Below are 24,841 nucleotides of genomic sequence, written 5' to 3'. Positions count from 1 at the left end.
TTGGAAGTACATTTCCTGCTAGAAGCAACCCACCCTTGTGACCTTCCCGGTTCTCTTCTGTTTCCACACTGTTCTGACTTGCAGGCAGTGGTACACGCTCTTCCATTTCTTTGGAACATTTTTCATTTCATAATCCTACAAGCACTAGACATCCGGACATGGCCTGTCCCTTGTGGGTTCTCATCTGTCCCACTGTAGAGCAATCTGCCTCAATGTGAGGAGAGCACATGACTGAGTAAGAACGGCAGCCTGAACTGCTGCATGGGTTTCCTTCTTGACTCCATGTTGGGTACCACAGCCCAGTGCCTGCCCCGAAGCCTTCTACCACATCAGCCTCCAGAGAATAGAGATTAGCTCCCTCTTGAGGACACTTTTTGAATTGTAGATCAGCCTCTGTCCTCACCTCCCAAAGCCTTCCTTCTGTACTGTTCACCACACAGATATCTTTGCCTGACAGATAGCTGGAGGCTCAAAGATGTTGTTTTATTTGCCAATAATGGGTCAGATTCTCGCCTCCCTCACCCCCCCCCCCCGCTGTTTAAACCTATTTTGTATCATGCACAGGTAAAGTACAAAATGGTAAAAATTGATATATTTCAAACTCTAAAAGGGCCTTTTTGCTAAGACAACAACCAGGTATATATGAGCCTACAGCTTTTGTGTTTAAGGGAGAATGATTTTTCTTGTTATTGGAATAGGGAAGCTCACAGGGGGTCCTGTAGTTTGCTTGCAGATACTCTCTTCACAGTTAGTCTTATATCTAAGACGCCAGTGTTAGACTTGACTTGGAACAGAACAGGCCCTGCACTGTCCTTGTGGCTGTAATTTTTGGAATGGTATTTTCTTGTGTGGTGATAGTACCAGGAAGAGCGGAATGGTATGGTCACCTGCTCTGTGCAGATGAGACAGAAATAGAATCCAGCAAAGTAGGATTGTATCAGTCTGTTTGGTGGTACTTTATGAAAGAAAGGTGTTTATTTTGAAACGCCTCTGGTCCTAGAGGAGTCATAAACAGCAATAACGCTGTGTCTGGCAGAGCCCTGACATGGCCCAGGACATCACATGGTAAGAGACAGGGAGACACATGCATGTGCTTCTGCTGGTCTCTCCCTCTCTTTTTAATGCAGCCAGGATTTAGTCATGGCGTCCCTGTTCTGAAGACTTTATTAATCATAGTCATCTCCCAAAGGACTCGTCAGTAAACATCACACTCAGATTAAGTTCTTGCCTCAACATAGAGATGAAATGTCAGCACAAGAGATCTAGGGAGGGGTGTTCTCTATTCAGTTCCCAACAGTAGCAAGGTTGTGCCCATTGAAATGTTTGCCCATGCTTAATGAAAATACAGGCTCTCTGAGGGGAGTCCCATCCCCTGGTGAATCTGCTGCCAGTGGCCTGCAAAACTGCATGGGGAAGACAGGGCTTCTGAGCGGCCAGCCCTGGGAGAGAGCACCTGCACCCACTAGCCCTCTGAGACAGAGAGGAGTGTGTGACCTAGAGACAGAGACTCCATATCTGCCGGAGGGCTATGCAGACCAGGAAACCCATCCTAGCAAAGACTAATGTTCCATGCCAAGTGCAGATTTAGGAAGATTAAAGAAGTGGCATGGTTTCCTTGACTGGATAGGACTGTCTCCTCCTCTGCAGGATAATGAAATATTCAGAGGTTGAAATGGAAGGAGACAGAAAGGGGTGAAGAATAGTAGAGTGGTGCAAGAGTTTGGGACTCCCTCAACATAAATCCACACGAACTGTGCTTTCCTCTCATCTGTCGCAGGCAACAGCCTTTTCTTGCAGCCATCTTTGTCCCCAGAGGACATCAGGTGATAAGCTAAAGGACACCAGAATCTCCATTATCCATCGCCTTGGACTCAGCAGCTGTATATCAATGAGATATTATACAGTAGGAAATGACCAGATCCGTGTGGGTGTGCATTGTCATTAAAAGCACCATGAGTGTCTGTTGGTAGCCGACCCTGTCTGACTTATGGGCCACACAGAGGCAGTGAAATCCTACTCCGCCATTAAGAATGCTGTGGTGGCAGGGTTGATGGCTCAGTCAGCAAAGTGCTTGCTGCATAGGCGTGAGGACCTGAGTTTGATTCCCACCACCCATGTAAAAATGGGGCAGTGTTTTATACCTGAAGTCCCCCTACCACTGGAGACTGGGGAGCCAAACACAGGAGGATCCCTTGAGGTCATTGGCCACCCAGTCTTACTCAACCAGCAAGCTTGCAGTTCAGTGAGAGGCCTTGCCTTAGAAAATAGTTGAAGAGTGATTGAGGAAGATACCCCCTCTCAACCTCTGGCCTCTACATGCACTCACACACATGTATACATGCAGGTACTCTCCCTCTGAAACATACACACACACACATACAATAAAATGCTTTGAGTCAGTAGTACCTGACAATACGTTTAGGGTCAGAAGTGGGTTTCAGAGCAGCGTGCGTTTTGTGTGCATTTACATAACAGCTGCATCCTGGGACCCACTTGTTAATTCTGTCAGTTAATTTGGTCACACACTGGGTACCTTTTCTGGGCAGTGGACAAGACAGTCGTTTGGCATTCTGTGATTCACAGTGCTGTGGTTGGTGTAGCAACATTTCCTAGGAGCTCAGGAGCGACGCAGAATACCCAGCTTCACTCCAGACTTGCTGCGCTATCAGGATTTGACCCACTGACCCACTTACGCATAGCTGTTCTTATGGCTATTACAGTGAGTATGCTTTGTCCTCTGTGGGCTCGTGTGTTTGAATACCTGGTCCTCAGCTGGCAGTGAGGCTATAGCACCTGTCTGGCAGAGATGAGCCTTTCGGGGTTGCTAGCCTGGCCCTACTTTGACTTGTTGTCATGATGCCACGTTGCACTCTCGGCAGTGTGAACTAACCCACACCCACTCCCACACCCTCCCTTCCTGATGGACTTTTGGAAGGTTCCTGAAACTGTGACCCAAGGAGATCACTCCTCCCTCATGTTGCTTCTGCTAGGTGTTTGGCCACAGCAACAAGAAGGGTGGCTGGCGTGGAATCGCACGGCACTCTGTCCTGCGTGGAGGCAATCGGTGGTGATGCTCACATTCTCCTTTATGTACCTCTCTGCTGTTCGTCTCCTTCACAGTGAGCTCAGCAAGGACGGGATCATTACAGAGGAGCTTATGGCTCCTTCTGGCTCTTTGGCCTGTCTTGGCCTGTGCTGGCAGGATCCAGGGGCAGATGTCGGAGGGCCAACAGCTGTTCCTCATCTGGCCAAGCACAGAGGTGAAGTGGGAACCTCCTGGATACCCATAGCTTAGGCTGGGGTTGTAGCCACCACCTGAGGGTATGGCAGGTCTGCTTGGCCAAGTTCACGGCTGTTGTGGACCAACTGAATGATGACAGAGACAGGATCTCACTGTGTTATTCAGGCTGGCTTCAAACTTGCTGTCCTCCTGCCTCTGCCTTCTCAATACTGGCATTACAGGTATATGTCACCACACCGGGCTTCTACCCCAGCTTTGTGTGCTGTGGTCACCTGGGGAGACCTGGGCCATCAGCTGTAGGTGATGGGCCTGTATCATCTGAGGGTTGGCAGCCCCCAGTGCTCTCTGGGCAAATTGAGAGTCACAGGCTTGCAGTCTACTGAAAAGCCTTCTGTCCCGGGCCTGGAAACATTCTGGCACGTGGAAGAAAGGGCTTTCAGTTTCCTGATTTTCTTGCTTTTGTTCTTTATTGAGTCTGAACTCTGGTAAGATGTGGCCCTGTGGCAGCTGCCTGTGGCATAGCACAACATAGCTGAAAGAGGCTGGATTCTGTAGACGAATCAGCCTCAAGACCAAATTCACCCAACAAGAGCTGCCTGACTTTGGGCAAGTTTGGTGTCTTATTTGAGCTTGAGTATTCACATATGTGAGACCTGAAAACTAAATATTAGGCAGACCCATGCATCCTCCGTGATCTGGACTTACCAGTTGGTGTCACCATACCATTTCCTGGTACCCTATAGTTCTTACACATCTCCCAGAGACCTGTGTCTCTGACCTTTCCTCCACCTGTAACCCTGGTAAAATGGGAAGATAAGGATGACTCACAGAACAGGCAGACCAGGTTTGCACCCATCCTTCAGGATGAAGAAGAGCTGCTTGTTTCGAGGCTGGGGACTACCTTCCTATTGCCACAGCTGCCTCAGTTGTGGTGACCGAGGAGGCATCCTTCCAGAGGGATCAGCCTCAGTTATGTGTATCATTACCCATTACAGGGACCATATAATTGCTTCTCTCTAATCTATCCTTGGTTCTGCTGCTCCCTGTGTGGCCACCAGCTTTGTTGTGTGACTATTTCTAAGGAGGCAGGAGCAAATGTTTGTTCATGCCAGGCATAGGGGGCACTAATGACAGACCGAAGAAATGATTTCACCCCAACTTAGCTTTGTGACCAGTGGGTTTACTGTAGGTGACAGGAACATGCGTGACTCAAAACCTTGCCCACCACATCATGGCTGACAACTCCCAAAAGCACATCCATTGACCTCCTTGCATAACTTGCAGGCAGCTCCACTGAAAGTCTCTCCCTTAGCAGCTGCTCACTTTTCTATTTAACCTTGAGGAGGGGTTGCAAGTTTGTGACCTTCTTGAGCCTCCAATATTTGTTAGTTTTCTGCGTCTTCCTAGCCTCACTCTTCCCTCCAAAGGATATAGCCACACAGCAGCTTCTGTCAGGCGCTTCGTCACAGTGATAAGCAAAGCAAGTATTGTCATTGTCTCTACTCAAGCTTTTATGTCAACATCTTCATCTTGCATGACCCCCAGGAAGCAGGTTTTGCTGACGAAGAAACTGGAGCCCAGCAATATTCAGAAACGTGTCTAAAGTCATCAAGAGGGAGTCTGGGTTTGAGCCCAGAACTCTTTTGTGATTGTGCTTTGTTTGTGAAGAACTCACAAACGCCATTACAGAAAGTTGGGCCTGAGTAAAGACTGTGTAGACTTTTAGAATGTGACTCACTAGGCCTTACGCTCTGCTGACTGGGAGTCTGCTGCCCCCTGAATTGGCATCAGATAGACGGTGCGAGCATGCAGGTAATTTACTGGTTATTTGTTCCAAAGAAATAGCCTTTCCTTCTTGGAGGAATGTAGGTCCAGCATCTCAGACAGGAGGCCGGAGGGACGCTCGGTGAGGCTGCTACTGGCACTTAGCCATAGATCTCCTCTTATGTCTCCTAATCGACACTTGGAGCAGACAGCACCATTAGCTAGAAAGAGCATCACCCCCCAGGGCGACTGGGCCTAGCAGGACAGTAAATCAAGGCCAAGTTACAACTGTTTCTGTTCAAACAGTTTGTACAGCAGGTGTGCGAAATGAATTTCTTTTAGCGCAGGAGTCTGGCTTCTGTTGGGAGAAGGGACAGCCTTTGACAGAGAGGCATGCCCTTAGGCTGATTGAGGTCATGGCCTTTGGAGCCCGCATGCCTAGGCCTCCACTCAGTACCAGATTTGCCAGCTGTGTGAACCTGAGCAAGTCACTTTGTCCTCAAAGCATATCCACAAAGCGGGGGTAGAAGCTGTCCCCCTCATACCCCTGTACCTCAGGACTCGTCAAGACCTTCCCAGGATCATCATTTCCTATAAGGGCATCTCCAGGACCGTGACTTTTTAGATTAAAAGGATGCAATGTAGGCAAAATATCATGGCAGTGGTACCCAGAGGGGCTCAAGCTTTGGTTCCCAGAGTTCTTTCTTGCGGCACTCCTACAGGATGCACTCAAGCATGTGTGAAGGACCGCCCACCAGTCAAGCTTATTTCAGACTCAGCACCCAGCAACTTTTCTGGTTCTGTGATACAATACCCTGACAAAACCTACTTAAGGAAGGGCTTGTTTTGGCTCATGGTTGCAAGGTGCTGTCCCTCGTTTTGGGGAAATCATGGCAGCAGGAACTTGAGGCCACTGATGACGCCGCATCTGTGGTCAGCAAACAGAGATGGTTTTCTCTGCTCAGCTCTTGCTTGCATGTGTCTTGCAATTAGGGTATGTTTTCCCACCTGACCTAGATTCTCCCTTACAGACGCATTCAGAGGCTTGTCTCCTAGGTGAGTTTAGACTGTGTCAGGTTGACAGTCATTATTAGCCATCACAAGCACCTGCTGCTTACATTTTCCCAGACTCCAGACTCAAGGGAAAAGCAAATGTTAGCACAGACTAAACTGGGCAATTAGTATTCACTTTTCTCAAACCACATTCCCAAACTCGAGCCAAGCAAGATAGGACCCTGCAAGCAGGTCTTTGGGAAGGTACAGTCTTGAGAGTGTCACATTCGCTTTTCTGCATGCTATCCCACTGAGTGGCTGCTGGGTAAATTAAATGAGAAAATCTGTGCAAAGCACTTGGCACTCAGCCTAGTGTGGCAAGGACTCGCTAAATACCAACAACAGCTGCTTTGATATCCACAGAATGCATTTTGACTGGCTCTTTAGCTTCTGAAGAAGAAAGTACTGTATCCACCTGTATCCACCACCCAGCTTGGTATCTGCCGTGCATACGCTCGCCCACTCACCTGTATCTCTTCCTCTGTCTTGCACCTGCTGTAATATGCAGTCTGTACCTAGCTTCCTCCAGGAGTAGTGCGTATGTGTGTGTGTGCTGAGGTGATTGTGTGTGTGTGTGTGTGTGTGTGTGTATGCATGCTGGTACTTGTGTGGAGGTCAGAGATCAGGAGCCATCCACCTTGGTTTTGAGGCAGGGTCTCTTACTGGGACAAGTAGGCTAGCTGGCCACTGAGCCCCAGGGACTTAGCCATCTGTTCTTCCCCAGTGCTGCCATTCTGGTGTACACTACCACAGTCAGGTTTTTTTGTTTGTTTGTTTGATTTGGTTTTTTGCATACTTTCTGTTTATGTGGCATGCATTTTGCTGACTGAGCCATCTCCCACTTTTGAAGCAGTATAGTTGGGTGTAGGTATACATGCTGGCTGTATTTTTGACGAGCGGTGGTGGTAACAGTTCCTCGGGGACTTCGTGCTAAGCTAGAAGAACTCATTCATACATTCAGAGTGAGTGGGACGAGGAGGCTGTGGCCAGAGAACTTTGTCTCTTGATAGCGCTCTGTGTCTCTTTTCCTTCTGCAGCCAAAGTGAAATCGAAGTGTGGCCCGACCTTCTTCCCTTGTGCCAGTGGCATCCACTGCATCATCGGCCGCTTCCGCTGCAATGGATTTGAGGACTGTCCGGATGGCAGCGATGAGGAGAACTGCAGTAAGTTCCGGGGATTTGGGCACAGTGACCTTTGCTCTCTCCTGCCATCTGGACTCTGCCTCTGTGCTTTGCACAGCCAGATGCTTGGGCACCCCTGCTGTCACTCATATCTTCTTTAGCATTTCCAGGGGTGTGACTCTTGTTAGTTCTCAGCTATTGTTTGTAGAGGGCCATCATAAGGCCACTGCATCTGATCGGCTCAGATAGGCCCACTGCAGGTCCAGGGGTGAACACAGGAGGAGCCTTAGTTAGGGAGGTACATTAGCTGCTCCAGGGCCACATAGCTCCTTTATACTTCATTGATTTACTGTCTCAACACACCATATTTTTATACTTGCTTGCTTCCCTTCTTTAAATACTTTAAATACTTGCTTTGCTCATTGTAGTCTCTGAGAGTTGAAAGATGGCCCAGCAGTTAAGAGAACTTGTTCTTGCAGAGGACCCAGGTTAAGTTCCCAGCACCCACATAGGGTCTCCCAGCCATTCCTAACTCCTGTCCCAAGGAATGTGACATGCTCTTCTGAACTCCACGGGCATCATGTATGCATGTGGACACATACATATATGCAGGCAAAGCACTCATATACATTTAAGAAATATTTGAAAATAAATTCTTGAAAAAATTCCTTAACTTAAAAAGATTTTTAACTTAAAACAGTTAAAATTATCCTTGACCCTGACCACTGTGCTTTTGACCTACTATATAATATTCTGTATCAACCCTCAAAAGTGCAGACAGACAGACAGACAGACAGACAGACACACACACACACACACACACACACACACACACACACACACACAGGGGCGGCGGGGGGCGCGGTGAAGACACATATTCACTTTGCCTCCAATCAGTCTTGCTGCTGGGTTTAACCCCTCTCTTGTCTGAATATATGAAGTCATGTTCAGTGTTTCCGGAGCCATGGTGACTTCACACATTGCAGTGTCCAGGTAGAAAGGTCACATCAGCTTGTTCTCGGCTTCCTACTGTCATGGAATTGTGTGTGTGTGTGTACGTGTGTGCGTGTGTACGTGTACCTACAGTTAACCTAATGACAATGAAAAACACATGTAACCCATTCTAAGATTCACATTCCACTTCACTGGGCCATCCTTGTTACTTGCCCCTGTAAGGTATACATGCGTGGGCTTTGGCCTTTAATCTCTATGTGAGTAAATAATAATCCATTCCAGATTACATTAGAGAATAGAGTAAGCCAATGGTTTCCTCTCGTCAAAGAATACAGCTCATGGAAGAATAGTAGAGTTGAGTATACATCTCCATCTGGAAACCTTGTTGCTCAGTGGACCTAGGTAATAATCGCCAGTGAAAACCCCCGGGTGAGAATTTTGGTGTGGAGCTGTCCAATTCCTGACAGGTCAGACTGAAGGAGTCCCCCACTCAGAATGGAATGGAGAGACCTCGGTTTGCAGATCTCTCCCTGTTACAGATAACTGCCACTCTTCAGTCATTGAAACTTACGGTGTTTTGCTTTTTGTTTTAAATTTTCAACTCTAAAGGGCTCCAGGGAAGAAGATGCAATGTCTACCCAGATAGGCCCTGCTGTACTTGTTCTTCCCTCAGCCCTGTGTTCTAAGGGCTTTTAAAGAAGCATCTGGGTGTGCCTTTGTAACTGTGTGTGTGTGTCTGTGTCTATCTGTCTGTGTCTGTGTACACAGATGCCCCGTGGAGGCCAGAAGAAGTAATCACATCTGGAACTGGAGTTACAGGTGACTGTGAGCTGCCCATCATGGGTGTTGGGAACTAAACCCAGTCCTATGTAAGAGGAGTATGTGCTTGGAACCCGTGGCCTCTCTCCAGCCTCAGCAGTGCTGTTTAAAGCAGGGTTGAGATGACGCGTGCTCTCAGTTTTCACTCAGCCAAGGATGTCTTTGTTTCACGCTCATTCCTGAAGGCGTTTTTATGCTGTGTGGTATTTGGGACTGACAGTTCTTTTTCCTCTGAGCACTTTAAATGTGCCACTTCCTTCCAGCTTCTCTGGCTTCCAAAGGGAAAGTCACAGCCACTTGATTTGTCCCCCTCTAAAGTCAGCCTCGCTTTTCTCTGGCTGCCTTTAAGAGCATTTTGTCTTTAGTTCTCAGTCTTTAGATCTTGGGTTTGGGCATCTGTGGGTAGATTTTTTTTTTTTTTAACTTTATCCTCTTTAGGGTTTAGGTTTTGATTTTTGCCATACTTGCTACATTTCCAGCTATCATTTCTTCAAATGTCTTCCAGTGATGGCCTCTTTCCTCATGAGAGTGAAGTGACAAGAACGTTAGATTTCCAGCCTCTGTTCCCTGAGTCCCTGAGGCTCAGGCATCTGTTCGTTGATGTTGGGAGGGGGTACTTCCTGCTACTCTGTCTTCAGATTGCCCAGTTCCTCCCTTTGTCATCACTACACTGCTTTTCCCGCTTACCAGCTGCTGTGTTTCGCTTTGTTTTAATGTGTTACTATAGTTTTTTTATTTCTAAAAATTGCTTTTAGATTTTTCCTGTCTCCTGTTTCTTTTGCTGAGACTTTCTGCTTTTACATTTGTTTCCACGGTGCTTGTGATTGCTTGTGAGAGTGTAAGCCATAGATTACATTTCTGTCATCCGGTTTCAGTACCTGGGCACCTTTATATTAACGTCTGTCTGGTTGCTGTCTTTTCCCACGTGTGCAGAGACTTTCCTGTTTCTCTATATGACAACTGATTGCCGTTTTTGTTCTGGCATTTTGTTTTGTCTGATGCAAGGATCTTAAGTAAATTCTGGAGAGAATATTTAGATTTTTGCCTTGGTAGCACATGATCTCATAGGCGTGTTCCTACTACTTGCTTATGGGCTGTGGTGATGGAAGTCAGGCTGTGCACCTTCCACAGGTCTGAGTTCATTCTCACACTCTCTGGTGTCTATTAAGACAGATGCACACATGTGCAGTGTGGGGACCCATGATGAGGACAGATGCACACATGTGCAGTGTGGGGACCCATGATGAGGACAGGTGCACACATGTGCAGTGTGGGGACCCACTTAAGAAGAACAGTCCACATCCCTCTGTCTGCTCTATCTCTTAAAGCTGGTGGGAGCTTCTTTGCAGCTCCCTAAGGATCCTAAGAGACAAAGGGAAAATTGTGAACTCATCACCATTTTGTTAGTAGTTTCAATTAATGGGTATGTTTAAATTGCTGTTCAGAGTATTAAGGTGGCTGCTACATATATCCCAGCCAGCTCTGTGGAAGGACCAGTGTGATGCATGGTTCCTGCCTCTGATCTGCTCAGGAACCTCCTGCAAATGGAACTAAGCAGCATCAATAGTGAGACACCTGAAGACTGGAGAGATACCCTTTTGCATCTTTTGTCAGAAGACCCAGGTTCAGTTCCCAGAACCCTCATGGTGGCTCTCAATGTTTTGTAATTCCAGGGCCAGGGGATCTGATACTTTCATCTGGCCTCTGTACATTATACATACATACATCATACATACATACATACATACATACATACATACATACATCATACATACATGCATACATACATACATACATACATCATACATACATACATACATCATACATACATACATCATACATACATACATCATACATACATGCATGCATGCAACAAAAAATTACTAACAAATAAATCTTTTTAAAAAGTACTAAGGTTTAAAAAGTAAAATAGACAAGCAGCTATTATGTGCCTTCTGTATGGAGCCGGTGCCATTAGAGCACACATCACCACACTGAGGTGGTTTTGTCAAAGCCATCCCAGCTGCACGTAAATGAGCCTCAAAATGTCAACATTCAGTTTACAGAAAAGTTAGTCCACAGCATTATATAGATGCAAAAGTTCAGACCCAGAGTTTAGGAAAATCTTCAGGACCCCGGCTCATTCATAAGAAATTCTAAGGTAAAACATGGAGTAAAGGGGGACATGTAAAGAGATTTCAGAGATGAATTAACCGAGTGCCATGTGAGACTATGATTTTTACTGGTTCTAAATAAAAGTAGTTTAAAGAATATTGAGATAATTGATATCTTAAATTGTGATGTGACATTTGATATTAAGGCATCATTGCTAATTTTTAAGGTCTGAGAATAGTGGTGACTTTTTTTTTATCATTATCTTTTAACAGTACGTATTATAGTCTTTAAAGATTAGATTAAAGGATATCCATGTCCTGGGCTATATTTGTCCTACAGATGATGCCTCCTGCCTGTCCTGCAAGTGAGGCAGAAAGTGTTATCCGTTCTGTATGTCCTGTGCATTGAGTCTCTTGGAGCCCTGCAGGCCAGTGCCTATTGTGTGTCTACATCCAGGTCAGCCTGACTTTCCTTTTGTCTCCTTAGTCAGCCCACGAGTAAGCCTGAAGGAATCATACCTCTTCTGTAGATAGACTGTGGGAGCTGAGAATCACAGTGGGGGAGCCCCCCACCCACCCAGTGCTCCAGAGTGATGTCCTTGAGTCTCCTGAAAGACTCCCATAGCACCTACTTTCTCAGAAGTGTTCCTGGTGTGTCAAGGCTGTGCTGGGTCACTGTCGCACTCTGTCCTTGGCCTTTTTCAAATAGCGCATCATCAGAGTGGCCAGCCTGAGTGCCCTCTGACAACCCACTTCTCCCTGTACCCACGTGCCCACTGCTTCTTCGTTCTTTGTGCTCAGTGCTGCTTCCTCTGTCTCATTGTGACAGTCACAAGAAGACTTTGTCTTGTGTGGCCCACAGCTATGTTCCCCGTGCCAAACGTGTTATCAGGATCAGCCTTAGCATGTGATAAACAAGGCTTCTTGTCAGGCTTCATCTTAGGCTCTGCTGACTTGGTACCCACCTAGTGTTCGCTCTTTATGAAGAGGCACTCAGTCACAATTTCTTCTCAGTGATCACTAAGTGATTTTGAATGACGGATTCAAGTAACTAATCGAAGGCCTAAATGAGGAAGACAGGAAGACTTGGACAGCAGCCCCTCCCACTGCCACTGCAATCAGAATAAATTCTCAACGTACACGTGTCTTCCTCATCCTCTTGGGTTTTCACATATGCTCACAGACCAAATAGGGTCTTGCAAGGCACATTAGCTCCAGTTCCTACTGTTTGTCAGATTCTCATCCTCTTTTTTTCAATCTCCATGCCACACACCATTCTCAGTGCTGCAGTGGATGCGGAGACACATCCACTGGAGACTCTGGCATCCTTGACTCAAGGAAGAGGAAAACCTTCACACACAAATAAAACAATGTAGAGCTGCTGTTAGGGGTGCTGTGGGAGTCAGGGATGGGGTAGATCACTTCCCAAGAGGCTCGTCTTGGAGGTTGTGGGGAAACGTGAGCCACAGAAGATGGGTACTGCTTAAAATATAGTCCCATGGGACATTTCAAGGTAAGGACCGAAAGCAGTCTGTGCTGCTTCCAGGACATATGAACCGGTTTTGCTGAGAGTTTGTGAGCTGTACATGGCACCTGTACAGAGAGGCCATGCTTTACACGGGTGCTATCATGGGTGAAATGGAGACAAGGCAAGGTTCAGTAACTTGCCGTGGTCACATAATTGACAGATGGCAAAGTTGAAATATTAACTCAGATGATGTAAACGCAAGTGTGAGCCCAACTACTACACCACCATCGCCCATCAAGCATGATTATGACAGGCACATATTAAGCACCCTGTGAGTCACAGGCTGGTCTCTGTCCTCTGCAGCTTTGGCTCATTTAATCTTCACAAACTTGGAACACAGGCATTGTCTCTATCCTCGCGCTGTAGATGAGGAAATCCAGAGTTCGAGAAGGCAAATAGTTCTCTCAGAGCCATATAGCGATTGAGTGGATGAACTGGAATTTGGGCGCAGGGGCACTTGACAGCCTGAGTGTCAATCACTACGGGAAGATGTCTGGCTGGGTTTGTAGGCTGGACAGCTGATAGAGAACCAAGACTTTTTTTTAATGTCCAGTGAGGAGCAGCTGCTGAGCCTGTGCAGGGTAGGGACACAGAAAGGGTCATCCAGGACATCCTTGGGGGCTGGAACTTGGCAACATCTTCAATGGAAGTAGTTATTGCAGGATGATGATGAGGTTGGGTTGCAGAGGGGTGAAGATGATGTCACCATTAGGTGTGCAGTTTATGGCAAGGAAAGATTCAAGCAGAGGGCTACATGAGGCAGTGGAAGAAAGAGACTTATTACCAGAAGTGTGTTGAGGGAACCATGCACAGAAAAGTGGCGGTTGAAATGGTAGAATTGGCTTTGAATCCTGGACAGAAGACATTCACGTGCAGAAAACCCTTACAAAGCAGAAGGAAACAGACGTTGTCATCCCACCAGCAGCCACACTGCGGGCTAGGGGGTGGGGGTGGGGGGGGGCGTATGTTAAACCCTAAAATGCCCCGAAGCTGTAGAGGTGGGAAAGAAAGCAGATGAGACAGAGCGTTCTTCGTCTCTTGCCCATTGGCCAGGAGTGACAGCTCTTCTTCCTGAGGAGTCTCGTTGCAGAACAACGGCAGTGGGTGAGCCATATCTTTTTATCTTGGAATCTGGGAGCGTGGACTGCTGAGCCAAAGCTGCATAGTCAGGGTGCTGGACAGGCCCTGTCAGCAGATGGGAAGGAACATAAAAGCTTTTCGTTATTGGCAGAAAAGCCCCAGGCAAAGCAGTGAGCATATTCCAAGCTACAGAGGAAGCAACACAGGAGTCTGGGAGGAACCATGTGCCACAAGATGGTGTTTAGCATCCGTGGAGTTCTTAGACCCCATCCTAGAGATGATAAGGTCTTAGCATCCCCTATTTGCCTGATCTGTAAACTTCACAAGAATATTGGCTCCCCTCAGACGCCATAAGATTAAGAAGTGAGTAGGGGCCACCTTAACGTGGGAGCTGTGGGGACTGTTGACAATTTACATGTGAACCCTTTCAAGTGGGAGAGGCTTTAAATGAATTGAAAAGTGCACTTCCTGAGTCCTGCTGGAGACAGTTCCTGTCCTGAAGCCAGTCACTTGCTTTCAGATGACTGCAGTGTTCCTGTGGTCCATTCCGTTCAAGGTGGCCAAAATGGGCAGCCAGTTTACTTAGCTGCCTCCCTGAACCTGATCCCTCCCTCCACCGGGGAGAGACTCACTCTCTTTCCTGTGTTCTGTGAACTAGGAAGCCGGCGTAAGAACCTAGTATTTTTATAACAATTCCCAAGGAACTTCTGAGCCGCTGAGTCTGTCTGTTCAGCTGATGCCACAAACAATTCTTCTCTGTCCCCAGTGAAATAGATATTCACAGGACACAGTATTCCTCTCTGTAGCTAACTGAGTAAAATCCCACACTATTCAATGACGGGTAAGCCTTAGAGAGGATAAAGACAGCAGAAACATTTGGGGTACATTAAGTATTGTTCAAAGATACCGCAACATAACATCCTATAGAACACACTGTCTCCTGATCCATTTGCGAACTAGCATTTGAGTGTCTGTGCTAAACACAGTAATAGCTGCAGAGACCTCAAAGACACGTAGGAAAACTTGAGTTTCCTGGCGCATTGGGGGAGATCAGCTTCCCTGGTGAGCAAGTCTGCTTGGAGACTGCACGTACATTGATGGCTTGGGTACCAGCACTGGCAGGCATTTTCTCTGAGATTGGTCTGCATCTCAGCTTTATCAACATTTATCCTTTTTGATAGCAGCCCAGGGTCATTCTAAAAGAATATGTTTTAGACTGGGCTGTGTGATGGGATTGCACTTGGCTTCTACTTTTGGACCTTTCTAGTCTCTTTTGAAACTATTTTTCTTCATCTGGAATTTTTGGAGTAGCTTTTAATTTTTTTTTTTCTTTTCTGACTCCTCTTGTATTTATTGGTTTTCTTGCTTGCTGTTAGTTTGTCTGCAGGGTGGCAAAGGGCCTCCGCTCCCTCCCTTCTGCTTTGCTGTCCTTGGGAGCTAGAAGGCAGGGCTGAGTCAATGGAGACACAGAATGCAGGAAGCTGAAGGGCCTCTCAGGCTTCCAGCATTGTCTAGGCACAGATGCTGCCACGTGTGCTTTAGCTAGCTCGCTGATGGCCTTGGGGTGTCTTTTTACCCTCCTGCTCTCTCTTTTTCTCCCCTGCGTGGGGTGGGCTCAAGTGTTAGGGTTTCTTTTTTTTTTTTTTTTTTTTTTTTTTTTTTATTAATTTATTCGTTTTACATCTCAATGTTTATCCCATCCCTTGTATCCTCCCATTCCTCCCCACCCCCTTTTCCCATTATTCCCCTCCTCTATGACTGTTCCTGAGGGGATTACCTCCCCCTACATATTCTCATAGGGTATCAAGTCTCTTCTTGGCTACCTGCTGTCCTTCCTCTGAGTGCCACCAGGTCTCCCCCTCCTTTCTATGGTTCCTAGAGCCACAGTGGACAGACAGAGAGAAGAGTCTTGGGAAAGAAGGAGTCTCGGGGGACATAGGTATGTCTCTGTATCCTGAACAACTGTGTATTATAGGCCAGTTTATGCCTGACAACCCTAAAGAAATGAGATGTTGGCCAAAAGTATTCCTATCAGACTAAGGATTATGAGCTTTTAGCGAAGTATTTTATAATTTTGGTTTGTTTGTATATGAATCTTCTAAAGCATGTCTCCGTACATATGAGCACCTGTGTGTGTACATGTGGAGGCGACCAGACAACACTGGAGCTCTCCTCCCAAGCACCATCTGCCTTTTTGTTTTCTTTCATTTCCTTGGGTTTTCTTTTGAAGGCAAGGTCTCCTAGCCAGGCCGGGGCTCCTTGGTTCTGCTAGGTCGACTGGCACTGAGCTCTGGGACTCACTTGCTTCCCCAGTGCTGGCGTTGTAGACTTGGGTTGCCATGCTAGGTGTAGGTGGTGGGGATCTGAACTCGGATCCTGCTGCTCACAGGACAAGGCAAGCACTCTACTGACTGGGCGGTCTTCTCAGACCTTAGGGAAATTTTGTAAACATCCTGGAAAGGAGATCTAAAATAAAGTGAAATCTGCGATCCCAGAACTCTGTCTCAAAAACATTCTGCACTTTCTTCTTGAGATGTTTAAGACAATGCTGTCAGATATAATGAGGAGTCTCTCGTGTGACCCTTTGGGCTTCTGCCCTTCTCTCTTCTCTCCAGAGGTGTCCATTGCTCTGAACCTGCTGATATTCACTGCTATGTATGCTTTTATTTATCAATATATACTTTTATATCTATCTCCTAATAGTAAGTGGAGCTCTTCTGCATGAGTAAGTAACTTTATGGCAACAGCGTAGCACTATACACACTCTTCAGTTCCTTGCTTCCCTCATATGCTATTCTATTTGTGAATATATCTATCCTCACACCAGGTTGTTTATTTTTTTCATGCTGTACAGCAACTGTTGACACTTGATGGGCCACTTCTTATGTTTGTAAATAAAGTTTTATTAGAAAACAGCTGTCCTTTGTTTATAAGTTATCAATACAGATATCCAAGTTAAGTCATTACAACACAGATGAAAATCAAATGGCTAGCAAACCCTCCAGTATGTAACTATTATAAGTGGAAAACCTAATCTAGGCTGTATAATATTACATTGTTATAATTATCTGATATCATATTTGTGATTATTCGGGTGCATTCTCATTTTTTTTCCTGATAGTGGCTTCAGCATACATTTCTGTTTGCTTATTTGCTTAAAGGCTCTTTAAAGCAGAGATAGAAATATTAGATATTAATAAACTGATCTCCAAGGTGGGCCCATCAGCTGCTTTGCCTACAGAACCCAGGAGAAAGCCTTTCCCTCCACAGCTTCATCAACTACCTACATTCTAGAACCTTAAGTCTGATGCTTCCTTACTCATCACCGGCAAGGTTTTGTTGACCACTTGGCAGTCCCTTTTAGAGGAAATGCTCCTGTGTCCTTTGCCTGTTTTTTGCCTTGTTGACTTTGCCTTTTGATTGTCAAAGTTAGTTCTTTATATATTCTGGCTGCTGGTCCTGTTGGTCATATTCATTTGAATCAACCATGCCTTCTATTCAAGTCCACAATAGAAGCATAGGTGATCTGTAGTGTGCCTGCACACACAGGTACACAGTCACACACAAGACTGTTTTTCCCTGGGACAGTTTGAAAGCCTCAGAGTCTGACGGTAAAGTAAGAGAGTGACACCCTGGCAATGTCTCCACTCAATGCTGACATGAGCTTGCCCCATCCCGTCCTGGACCAGTCAGCCTGCCCTTCTAGGTTATTGGAAGGAGTTGATTGGTCCTGATGCTCTGGCTGCACAGACTTGATCTGCCAGGGTGCAGGGGAGCCAAAAGCCACTGTGCTGGATGCCCATGAGCAGAATGCTGGCTTTGAAGTTTTGCCATGGATGAAAACCAAAGGTGATTTGTGGTTTTAGATTTCCCCATTTGGGTTTTGGCTGCAGCCAGACCTCAGTTCCAGCTTGATTAAGCTGGCCCCCAGGAATTTAATAAACCCTTTCTTTATCAGGCCCGATAACTGTTGTTTCTTTATCCTTAAAATCCAGAGCTCTAGTCTACCTAATCTTGCTAGCTCCTCTGACCTTTCATATTAAAAAAGAAAAAAAGAAACAAAACAAAACAAAACAAAACCTATCATCCTTCAGGTTTGTATAACTGTGAAAGTTGACCAAGTCCTAAGAGCTATGATGTCTGAGTATGCCAACAGAGCTCAGGGAGGAGTGGAGCCAACGGATTGCAACTCAAACTGTACAGTCCAGGGCAATGGAGAGACACTGGGCCCCAGGGCTTTGACCATGCAGAGCCTCAGGGCTGGGCCTGGTGTCCATTCTGGTACTGTTCTTGCCACATGCAGTGTATGTGCAGGCTGTTACTTACTAGAGGTCCATGGCAACCCCTTTCATCATCACCACTGTCCTTCCTTCTCTGGATGTACACTCTAGGGAGTCTCTGGACAGGCATAGCTAGAAGATGACAGAGCTAGTGAACCGCACATAAACAACCTCACAGGAAATCAGTACTTGTATGGCAATCTGCCTCATTTGCCATCACTGCAGGGAATTGAGGACAGAACTCACCCAGGGTCCATGTTCTCAGTCGGTGAAGCAGCTCAGTAGAAGTGCCTCTAGCTGCTGTGTGGTGGCCATGCCTTTAATCCTAGCACTGTTTCCATCACATCAGACTTAGCACTGGACATTTTCTTGTCAGTCTCATCTGATATGGAAATCAATGCTGTAATTGGGAAGATTGGCATCGTGGGCCTGTGACTGCTGCAGTCACACAACATTGGTGTTTAGCCTAGAAGAACACCATACCTAGTTTTATGCTCTGTTCCTGTTCTTGTGTGTCTACAGAGATGGCATCAGAGGGGCTGGGCCAACTGCTCCAAAGTAAAGTGCTTTCCTCATGAGCATGGGTGCCTGGATTCAGATCCTCAGCTTCTGTTCACTTGGGTGTGCGGATGCTGATCTGTAATCCCTGCCCCACTGGGTGGAAGTAGAGATAAGAAGAGCTCCTGGACTTGCTGCCTCACCCATGTAGCCAATTGAGAAGCACCAGTTCCAATGAGAGACTGTGCCTCAAAATTAAGGTGGAAAGCAACTAAGGAGGGCACCTGATGTTGACCTCTGGATTCCACGCGCGTGCAGCAGCCCACACATGCACATACATGCAAGCACACACATACCAAAAACAGACAGACCGACAACGTATGTACACACACACATGCTGTTTAAAAACAAAAAACAAAAACTAAAAGGAGAGAAAAAATATAAGAGCCATTCATAGCTTGTGAGTCTGATCCGCTGCTCCCTTCCTTGGAGGCAGAAGGTCTGTCACTTTTGGCTCTGCTGTTCCTTTGTGTCTTGTGTCTCCAGGCATCCCTTGTAGACTCCATAAGTAAAGTCTGTGAGCCCCAAGCTCTGCCTCAGACTCAACAAAAGCTGCTGACTAGCCTAGGGTTGACTGTTGAGAGTGAGACTTTGGCTCCTGTTGGTGTGATCACAGGACACCTTACCAGTGGCCTGGAGAAGGCTTTAGAAGAAGACAAGGCAACGCTTATCTTGTCCAGGTCATGGGCTGGCCAGCCTGGAATGGACAGCTATAACTCTAACGCTACAGCTAATGCTACTTCTCTCACTAGAGAAGCCTCCTGGGTCCTCAAGGGGATGAACTGGGTTCCCTGATGACCCTCCCTGTTCTCTCCCCACAGCAGCGAACCCCCTGCTCTGCTCCACGGCGCGCTACCACTGCAGGAATGGCCTGTGCATTGACAAGAGCTTCATCTGCGACGGGCAGAATAACTGTCAAGACAACAGTGATGAGGAGAGCTGCGAGAGTTCTCTAGGTAGGTCCTCTCCCCTACCAAACCAAACCAAGAACAAAACAAGGGATGTGACACAGCAGGGACAAAACCCACCTGCTCCTCCAAAAGGCAACTGTGGTGATTTTTGCACTTGTCTTCTTTCTGAGTGGTTACATAGTCTTGATGAAAACGTGCCTGCCATTTTGACTTTGGTATCCTTCGTATGTTACACACCATATAACTGTTTGTCCTGTGGTCATCCTCAGTCACATTATGTGCCTACTGCATTGCCCCACTGTGGTTTTCCAAGTTGTTGTGTTGTTGGGAACCATATGAGTTGCTCCTCTCCAGGATGAGTTCTGCGGAGTGAGATGCCATTCTCCACACAGCTGGCTGAATCTCTCTTTGGTTTCATCGCTGTGCCTGCCAGTTCCCCCCATGACAGCTCAGTCACATTCACAGCTGCGCTGGGTTTTGCTTTTTTTCTTCTCATTTTTCTAACTTAGTAGTCATGAAGTGAGAGCCTCCCCATATGCTGTCATTTGTGGCTGATTATGAGGAGCACTGGCTCCCCAGCCCCCTCGCATTTGTTTACTACTTGGTTCCCCCTTGTGTGAATTGCCTGTGCACACAAAGGCTCCTGATTTGGGAGTTATTTTGTGGAAACCAAAGGCTGCAGCTGGAAGGTGGAAGCGGAAGGACACTGAATGATGAGGTCACTCCTCCCTGTCAAAATCCAGTGAACACTTCCTTCTTCCCTCCCTCCCTCTCTCTCTCCTTCCCTCCCTCCTTCCTTTCCTCCCTCCCTCCATGTCTCTCTGTCTCCTCTTTTTCTCTCCCTCTCCCCACCCCTGTGTGTGTGTGTGTGTGTGAGAGAGAGAGAGAGAGAGACAGACAGACAGACAGACAGACAGACAGACAGACAGACAGACAGACAGACAAAGGTTTCATATATACCAAGTCTGAAATCAAAACTTAACTGTGTACCTGAGAACGACCTTGACCTTTTGACCCTTCTGCTGCACTTTCCCAGTGCTCGGATTTCAAGCATAAGCCTCTGTGCCTGGTTTTACTTAGTCTTGGGGAGGAAACTTGGGCTTCATGCATGTGAAGTGAATATGCTACCAACTGAGCTATACCCGCATCCCCTAGCATGCATTTCTCCAGTGATTACAATGCAGTACAAAGATTTTTAAATGTACATCTGTTTTAAGGCATTCCGAAGAACATGCATTTCTAATGTTACAAATTGGTTTTATTTGTATGCGATCTTACTTCTTTCCCTTAATAGTGTTACATGACTACGATCCACCCATATTATTTCCTGTTGCTAGAGTTCATTTGTTTTTCAGTGTTCTGCTGAGTGGTCATGCTTGTAGATTTAATAAAGCTACAAGACAAGCAAGAGGTTTAAGTGGTTTAATATGTTTGGAGGTGGAGGTAGGTAGGGGGAAGTTTCAAGAGGGCAAATATAGGTTATTTTCAAGGTCCTATTTGGTTGATGTTTATTATGTCATTACAAATGCACGAATGAATGAGCAAATGGACCATATTCACATCGCTACTAGGATGTGGACTGAGCAGGAATTATGACCTCTAACGCCTGTATGCCTGAGGGCCATGGAGAACAGGCTTTGCCAGAGAGACAAGGGGTGATAGATTTGGAAGGTTCCTTTGTGTGTGTTTTCTTCATCAGTGCTATGACAAGAATAACCTTCCATTCAGCTGCGGCAGCCATTGCCACATGTGAGGCCTCTCACAGATGCTGGGCCCCTGCTGCATACCAACTTGTGTGGGTGGGTCCAGCACTGTAATCTAATGCCAGCCTGGGTTCTGATGCCCAAGTCTGAGAGCAGCTGTTCTATCCTAGTCCTAGCCTTGGCGTTTGATCTTGCCATCTTCCTAGGGAAATTTAAACTCCTGTGCATGGCTATCCTTTTAAGTCAAATTTTTATAAAGGAAAATGTATGCTGAGGTAGAGCCCATGTTAACTGCCTATGGGGAGTGGCAATCCCAGAGCTGAGTAAATACCCAAATAGGAGGAATAGAGGGCATGTTCCTGTGAAGTCAGTCTGTTTCTTACATAGAATTTGCTATGCTTATGAATCTTAGCCTCGCTCGTGGTACCTGAGTGTTTTATGAAAGGACCTCAGATCTAAGCTATGAGGGATATTGATTCGTTTGGGCCATTGTTCGGCATTCAACTATATGGTCGTGTTTTGCAACACCCCTTCTCCTGTGCCATTTTGTTGAGCAGGTTATTGTTTGTCCTTTACAGGGATGGGCAGGGCCTCTGTATGGCTGGCTGAAGTTGGTGCTTTAAAATTCTGTTTTCTCCCTCTATTCCACTCTCAGATAGAAAGATTTTAGAAATAGTTGCTGGTGGACCCAGGCTCTGAATCTGCCCTCTGGGCATTGTTGCTGTGCTTCAGTCTGATTGTCAGTCCACTGGGATGGATTCTATCCCTCTGGAATCGCAAGCCAAAACAAACCTTTCTCTCTCAAGTAGCTTTGGTCAGAGAATTGTATCACAGCGATGGGAGGATGGGAGAATAACTAAGGTGCCCTGCCCCTCCCCCAGGCCATGTGTGAAACCTCTCCGATGAAATTAAAGCCTTTGAACCATGATGATATAATTATTTCTCCCAGAAAAGGAAATGAAAAAGAAAAGGTTTTGCCGGCAGACAAGTAGACATGCAGCCTAACTCTCGAGGGACGCTGCACATAGCTGTCTCCCCTAGACTCTCAGCTTTGTCCGTCACTACCCAAATGGCATCAGGGTGTGAGTGACACCTCCATGTGAGGTGCTCATTGTGACAGGAATCTTTCCTAGCTACCAGGAATGGAAAGTGTGTCCTTTGTCTCTCTAATCCCAGAGGTCCTACCTAGTGGCCCACTGCCTCACCCATAATGAGCTCCATAAGTATTAACAGATGGGAGGAATCTCTGTTACAGATATATATGTTGTGCTTGCACTCTCTGGTATCACACCATGCCTTTGTTCCTGTGTGTGAGTGAAAATACCCACAGTTTACTAAAGCAATAAGAAGTGCTCTTATCATGTGCCCCATAGGGAAGTTTCTGCCATTCCTTCTATGGGATTGTGTCCCAAAGTAAGCACAAGATATGAGTCTTGGATGTGGTTCCGTTGGCTAACCTGTATCTCTGCATCCCTCCTAATGCATCTGTCTCTCCCTGCATCCAAATGAGAGTGGAGTACTCAAGGTCCACTTTGTCGGCTCTAAATGTAAACTGCTTGCCAACCGTCCTGCATGACAAATGGATACCAGTCCTGTGGGGGAAATCTTGCCTGTGCTGGGCTGTTGAGAGACAGGGCTCCATGCAGTGTCTTCCTGAAGCATCTCGGAGGTTTCTTAACTGGACAGAATGTGCACGCATGCCTCCTGGGTTACAATGCATAGACTACTCAGCTCAGCACTTCTGCACATGGACTCACCCCCTGGGCTTCCTAGCCTTTGAAAAGCCTTTTGCTCTCAGTTGATGTAGGCAAAGAAAGAAATATTTTACAATGTTTATTTGGAAGAAATGAGTAAATCTGTCTTCAAGGTAAGGACATGGGTTGCTCAAAATGCTTTTCTCCTATTCTGAGTGGAGCCAGCCTGCACCCCACTGTGGATCCCCTCTGAAAAATGTCATACAGTCTGTGAGGAACTGGGCGCCCGGAGAGACTATCAGAGTGTGTTGGCAGCATGCCGTACAGGAGGCATTAAAGACTTTGTGTGGGGTCAGATTTGATCAGGGCTTCACTGATTACAGCATACCCTGTTATATGGTGTTTTCAGAAGATGGCATCTTTGGGGCAGCCTCACTCTGACTGGCCAATGCTTTGCAACTAGGATGGTGTGTGTCTTAGATGTAATAGTGGCTGCCATGCATATGATGGTGAACACCATTCTGGTGACATTGAAAATGCTACCTGAATATGGCTTTGGTATCTAGTGGTGGCACCGCCTGGCACTTGTGCCTGTGTGTAAATTCACCCTTGTGTTTGCTCTGGATTGTTTGGCTACTTTGTTCATATCTCCCTCCCGCCCTCTGTCTCCCTCCCTCCCTCCCTCCCTCCCCCTTCCCTCTGGAAAATGCATAAAAGTGGCTATCAACTTATGAAAAGTACTTTAGCTATTTTAAAGTTCAGTGGCAGAAATTATTTTCCCATTTTTGTAACCACTTGCTAGAAACTTACTTAAGAAACAAAAGGGAAAAATGCTCTCTTCTCCACTCCATAACCTAGGTAAGCACTTTTCCTAATTTCTGTCTTGATTCATTTGGTACTTTTAGGTACTTGTATAAGTAGAATTGTATTACATCTTTTTTTGTAAGGTGCTTAGTTCATTTAGCATGTCACCAAGGCTCATCTATTTTATAGCACGTATGACAATTTCTTTCATTCTAAAAACCGAATAATATACCATTTTATTGTTGCTATACTACATTAGATTTTCTTTGTCAGTAAACACTTAGGCCATTCCCTCCTTTTGACTATTGTGAATAATGCTGTGTGAAAAGATAAACAAATTACAATCTGCTTTTAACAAAATAAGTGCAGCAAACATGGTGAACTGTCATCCCAGGGTTAGGTTACGAGTACCCATTCCCTCTTCCTCTGTCTTGCTTTCTCTGATGAAAGCCACTTCCCATGTTGGAAGCTGTACACTACAGAGGCTCCTGTGGCAGGGAGCTGAGGGTGGGCTCTGACCTAAAGCCAGGAAGGAGCTGAGGCCTTCCTCGAGCAGGATCCTCCCCTGTGAGACCTCAGTTGTAGTTCAACAGGAGACCCCAAGCCAAGGTGACATTAGAGAACCTATACCCTAGTGCCTCTCAAGGGGGCTCTGGTGATTAGTAGTCTAGTGAGGGTCAACCAGAGCTTTGGAAGGGGACCATAAAGACTTTATAGGAACAGCACACACTGGAGTTCAAACTTAGTTTGTTTTTCCAAGACAGGGTTTCTCTGTGTAGCCTTGGCTGTGCTGGACTCTCTTTGTAGACCAGGCCGGCCTCGAACTCACAGAGAACCTCCTGCCTCTGCCTTCCCAAGTGCTGAGATTATAGGTGTGTGTCACTGTGCCCAGCCTTGCCCATTTTCTGAATGAAGAGCTAAAAAACACTTAGGCCAAGTACATAGAGCAAGTGAGAGCTGTGAACTTGAGTTGAGGCAGTGCACCTTCTCCTGGCCCTGCCCACCTCCGTCATCCGGTGCTCTAGGGCTCCAGGAAGCAGTGTAGCCTCAGGTGCAGAGAGCTAGAGGGAGGGGTACCCGTGAAATGGGAGGGCATGCTCTCTCGTGTCTGCTTGGTAAGGAAGAGTAGTACCACAAGGCTGGCCTCCCACCCCCTAGAGCATTTTCGAGGTGAGTTCTGCCAAGGAGCCACCCCAGCAGGGAGTTAGTGGGGGAGT

At 46.5% G+C, this 24,841-nt stretch overlaps 1 protein-coding gene across 2 annotated transcripts in view; it reads left to right on the top strand.

Moving 5' to 3' along the window:
• Ldlrad3 (low density lipoprotein receptor class A domain containing 3) overlaps positions 1–24,841 on the top strand; it is a 235,801-nt gene that overhangs the window by 110,520 nt on the left and 100,440 nt on the right. For both annotated transcript variants that reach the window (XM_051144220.1, XM_051144219.1), the window contains exons 3-4: positions 7,096–7,221; positions 19,334–19,468. In XM_051144220.1, coding sequence (XP_051000177.1) covers positions 7,096–7,221; positions 19,334–19,468 — 261 coding nt within the window. The remainder of the gene's footprint in view (positions 1–7,095; positions 7,222–19,333; positions 19,469–24,841) is intronic.

This window comes from Acomys russatus, chromosome 4, assembly GCF_903995435.1.
Source record: "Acomys russatus chromosome 4, mAcoRus1.1, whole genome shotgun sequence".
NCBI lineage: Eukaryota > Metazoa > Chordata > Mammalia > Rodentia > Muridae > Acomys > Acomys russatus.
This window is presented reverse-complemented; position numbering and strand designations above follow the sequence as displayed.